Source organism: Panicum virgatum, chromosome 6N (genome assembly GCF_016808335.1).
Source record: "Panicum virgatum strain AP13 chromosome 6N, P.virgatum_v5, whole genome shotgun sequence".
Classification (NCBI taxonomy): domain Eukaryota; kingdom Viridiplantae; phylum Streptophyta; class Magnoliopsida; order Poales; family Poaceae; genus Panicum; species Panicum virgatum.
In genome coordinates, this window is record NC_053150.1 from 4,575,113 (window position 1) to 4,580,069 (window position 4,957).

Below are 4,957 nucleotides of genomic sequence, written 5' to 3' on the forward strand. Positions count from 1 at the left end.
CACATGCACCCCTATGATGTACGTACGCAAATCCTACCCCTATGAGCATCTTCGAACACTGAGCCGACAAATATTCGAGATTGATGAAGTCACCTCATGCACCTTACTGTCGACGGGAACATCACCTACTGCTAAAACTACAATGCCATCAAATCTTGAAATATTCACTCACATAGGGAGTCGAACCCAGGACCGTACCTGAGGTGCTATAATGGTACGGATAGTTCCCCGTATTAGAATTCGAATAAGACAAGCATATTGGCATTCTGAAGGTAAACGCATTGCTGCCCTTCCAACAATGCCTATGGATCACAAACTCCAGTTTCATGACCGTATTGGCAACCCTATTTTTAACAAAGATGTTGGTTCTATTCCTCTCACAAAAACTGCAAAGAATCAAACATCACAATCCAAAAAACTACGCTACTGATGTAGGACATATCTACTAGCCTATCAACTCGTGCTCCCGCATAAATTAATTTGAATTAACATAAAAATAAGACTTATAACTAATAATTATAATTATTTATATCACGTCCTCTCTCATCTATTAAATATTCTAACACATACTCTAAAATATATATTTATCAATATCTAGTTGCAATAGATTTCATTTTGCATCGCACCTTCATGTGTGTTTAATATATATTTAATTAAACCATTTATTTGTGAATTGCTATTCTTATCTCTTCCATTATATGGTGATAGATATCGTGAGTAGTATTTTTATGTAAATAATAATATAAATAATATATAAATAATATATTAATAATTATAGAAATAGTAATTTTGAATTTTATATTGGTGCACTTTAATATTTTATTACAATTATATAATTTAGATTCAGATTTAAGGGTTACTTTGACGTTTAATAATAATAAAATTGGATAATTTATATGCAACTATAGGGTCATTTGCATTATTTTTATAATGGTATAGGTGAATAATTTACATGAAGATTAGGGAGTTACTTTAGATTTTTTTAATAATGATAATTTAAATGTATGTTTAGAGGGTTATTTTAGCCTATTTTCATAACGACAGAAGTGGGTAATGTATTAGTAAAAATAACAATGTCGGATTGATGGCTGGATGTTTATGATTTTGTGAGAATTTTTCGATTTTTTAGAGTGCCCACCTAGAATCCTACGTGGCTTCACATGAAGGCTTCAAAGGAGCCTCCATTGTCGGATTGATGGCCGTATGTTTCTGATTTTTGTGAAAATTTTTGGGATTTCTCTATTTTTTAGAGTGTCCACTAGAATCCTACATGGCTTCATATGAAGTCTTCAAAGTAGTCTTCAATTAATAATAGTAAGATATGATAGGGTAGTGCACGCATGAGATAGAGCTTGAAACATTATTCGAAACATTATTAACAGTACCCCTTTCAATAATACCAAGAATTACATTCTCCCTCCTTAGAAAATCATTTCTCTTCAACAAAGATATTTGCCTTCATCTGGCATTTCAGCAAAACAACAAAAAGAATATGTGTGCTTTAATTAATTATACTTGCATATGCTACTCCACAACGATCTCCTCCATGATCTCAGCGGTCGTCTTCTTGATGAGCTCCCACGCACTCCGGACGTGCCTCTCCTCCTGCAGCGACGACCCCACCGCGAACCGCAGCACGAACTTGCCGCCGACCACCGTGTGTGCTAGGTACGCCTTCCCGGTCCTGTTCAGGCGCTCCATGAGCTCGCGGTTGGCCTCGTCGGCGACCTCCTCCGTCATGCCGTGACGGGGCTTGATCCTGAAACAGACAAGCGCGAAGTTCCTAGGCACGACGACCTCGAACCTGTCGTCGGACCTGACATTGTCCTCGAACATCTTGGCCATGGCGACGTCGCTCCGGATGTGCTCCTGGAGCTTGGCGGCGCCGTAGGTGCGCATGACCATCCAGAGCTTGAGCCCCCGGAAGCGGCGGCCGACGCCGACCTGCATGTCCTTGAGGTCGGTGACGGTGCCGGACTCGCTGGCGTCGTTCTTGAGGTACTCCGGGTTCGTCTCCAGCGAGTCGGTGAGCCGGTGGGTGTCGCGCACCCACAGGCAGGTGCAGTCGAGGCACGTCATGAGCCACTTGTGCGGGCTCATGCTGATGGAATCCACGCGCTCCACGCCGGCGAGGTGGTGCCGGAACTCCGGGCAGATGCACGCGCTGCCGGCGTAGGCGGCGTCGACGTGCACCCACGCGTTGAACACGGCGGCGACATCGGCGATGGCTCCGACAGGGTCGACGGCGTTGGAGGAGGTGGTGCCGACCGTGGCGCAGATGTAGGTCGGCACGAGGCCGGCGTCGACGTCCGCCCGCATGATCTCGAGCAGCTTCGCCGGATCGAGGGCGTAGTCGGTCTCCGCGCCGGTGGGGATGGACCGGATGTTGGCCGGGTCGAATCCGGCGAGGCGGCAGGCCTTGAAGAATGTGGAGTGGGTCTGGTCCGCGGCGTACACGGCGAGGCGCGGCAGCCCGGAGACGCCCTCCGACCCGCTCCGCCGCAGCGCAGCGTCACGCGCCGCGACGAGCGTGACGAGCATGGCCTCGCTGGTGGTGCCCAGGATGACTCCACCGCCGGTGCCGCGGCCGGCGGCGGTGCGGTTCATGAAGCTCGCCGGCAGGCGCAGGAGCTGCGCGAGCCAGTCGAGCGCGAGCACCTCCATCTCGGTGGCGGCGGGGTTGGCCTGCCAGGTGAAGCCGACGGTGTTCATGGCGGAGGCGATGAGGTCCCCGGCGATGGCGGCGGCGCTGTTGGTGGACGGGAAGAAGGCGAAGAAGTTGGGGCTGGCCCAGTGGGTCATGCCGGGGACGACGGCGGCCCTGAGCTCCTTCATGGCGACGTCGAAGGGGGCGGAGGAGGCGGGCGGCGCGGCCTGCAGCTCGCGCTGCAGGTACCCCGGCTTGACGTCGGGGAGCACGGGCAGGGACTCGACGGACTTGTAGTAGTCGGAGATGAAGTCGACGGCCTTGTGGAGGTAGGAGCGGACGTCCTCGGGGTTGAGCGGCTGGAACGATGATCCGGCGTCGTCGCCGAAGGCGGAGAAGGCGGCCGGGGTGGTGTCCAAGCTGCCCATGGCGTCCTAGGAGGTCGGCTGGCTAGCAGATTTAGCTCGAGATCGATCGAGAGCTGTGGATGTAGCAAGTTAAGAAGCTGCTCAAGGCGAGCTCTGAACGCTTTGGTGAGAGCTAGCTAGCTGCTGGTTGCTTGTGTAGTTGTGTGTTTGCTTGGTGAGGAGAAGCTGGAGAGTGTTAGGGTTTGCTTATATAGGGAGCAGAGCGGAGGGAAGCGGCGTGGCGAAGCGGGCGTTGCACGGGTCGTACTCGTACTGTATCCCGGTGGATTCGGCCGTTTCGCACGTGCGAAATGAATCATACTCCTATATAAACACGGCATGGCAACTCTACGCGAAAATTTTGTTTCAAGTTCTTAATTAACCCATGTGTGACTCGTTCAACATTTGATTATATGAAAACCTACATAATTTTATTTGTCTAAAACGTTTACAAGTTTTATTTATTTGTGTTCCTAAATGATCTACAAAATTATAAAAATAAAAGTTTTCTATTTGTGTTTCTAACTGATCTACAAAATTATGTAAAATGCAAACATAATACTGTTTGAAAGAGAGTAAAAACAACCAAAAATCCCAAGAGCTAATCCAAAATGACCTACTCGATTGACAAGCATAGCTTTTATAACTGCTTTATCCGCTTGAAGTCGTGTAAACCAAAAATGAATTAACAAATATGAGGCAAAACCTACTCCCTCCCATCCCAAAAATAATTGAAGAAAGTTATCTCCAGTCACCAACAGCTTATTTTTTCTGTATAATTATCCGTGTGCAGTATTAATATAAAATGTGAAATAGTAAAGGTAGAATATGCAAATTAAACTCAGTCATGGTGGCTTGATACTTTGCTCTCCACTGGTCTCTTTAAAGCCACTTAAGATCAAGTCTCGATCCGAAAACTTGGTAGATTAATTCTCCCAGCCTCTTCAAGAATAGAACAATTCTCCCTCCAATCTCTAGCCACTTGGTAGAGGTATATCATGCGGTATCTTTCAGTATCTGTTGTGAAGAAATTTTCTAGCCGTTGATCTGATCGTGAAAATTAAAAAAAAAAGAATAAATTAATATCAGTCCTGGTTCTACAAATTTGGTATATTTTTCTAGTACCTCCTGTTACCTCTTATAGCATGATGAACAACCCATATTTACTCCAATCATAACAAAATTTCTCATACTTATTATATTAAGCGTCTATGTTGGATAAACCTGTAGTACACTTCGATTCACAAAGGTTTTGTAAGTTTTCGTGATCCCTCCAGTAAATTTGATCAAAATTAGAGAAATTCAGCTCTCCAGTGAGAGCTTGCTATAGCTAGCTTGTTTCAATTTCTTTGATGCCTTGTAGCTGCTCTGGTGTTAAGGTTTGGTTTGTACAGTAGAGTGATCGATCGAAGTGGCGTGGCGACCCGGGCGTTGCACGGGTCATCTCGTTGGGGTTGGGTAGGTAACGATGACGACTTTGTCATCGCGCGGAAGTCAAGCGCGCGGTCGGTCATGGCCCGTTTCGGAGCCGCCGCATTCGCACGTGCGCGGTACGGTGCTACATTAACATGATGACCTCCAGGCCACCGTCGCACATGTTCAGGGGAAAAATATTGTGCTAGACATTATTGGCGGCGACGAGACAACGGATTATTGTGTGTTTTTAGCATGCATATGTCTCTCAACAATGTTTAGAAAATAAAGAAACAATAATTGCGACACTGTACCCTATTATACTATACATGTGTGATGATCAAGCATTTGAGTTCTTGTCTTTTTTCTAGGCAAAAGGTTTCCCCGTTTTGTTTCAAGAGAATAAAATGTTCATAAGTTTGTATGCACATACGTATTCTAATAACAAAGCCTGCCTGCTTAGTTCTTTTCTATCATGCACGTTGTCATC

At 46.4% G+C, this 4,957-nt stretch overlaps 1 protein-coding gene across 1 annotated transcript; it reads right to left on the reverse strand.

The window, feature by feature from the left end:
- Nucleotides 1-1,348: 1,348 nt before the first annotated feature.
- Nucleotides 1,349-3,215, reverse strand: LOC120677441 (tryptophan decarboxylase 1). Its single transcript, XM_039958595.1, has one exon. The coding sequence runs from the start codon at nucleotides 3,073-3,075 to the stop codon at nucleotides 1,525-1,527; it is 1,551 nt and encodes a 516-aa protein (XP_039814529.1). The 5' UTR covers nucleotides 3,076-3,215; the 3' UTR covers nucleotides 1,349-1,524.
- Between the last annotated feature and the right edge of the window lie 1,742 nt (nucleotides 3,216-4,957).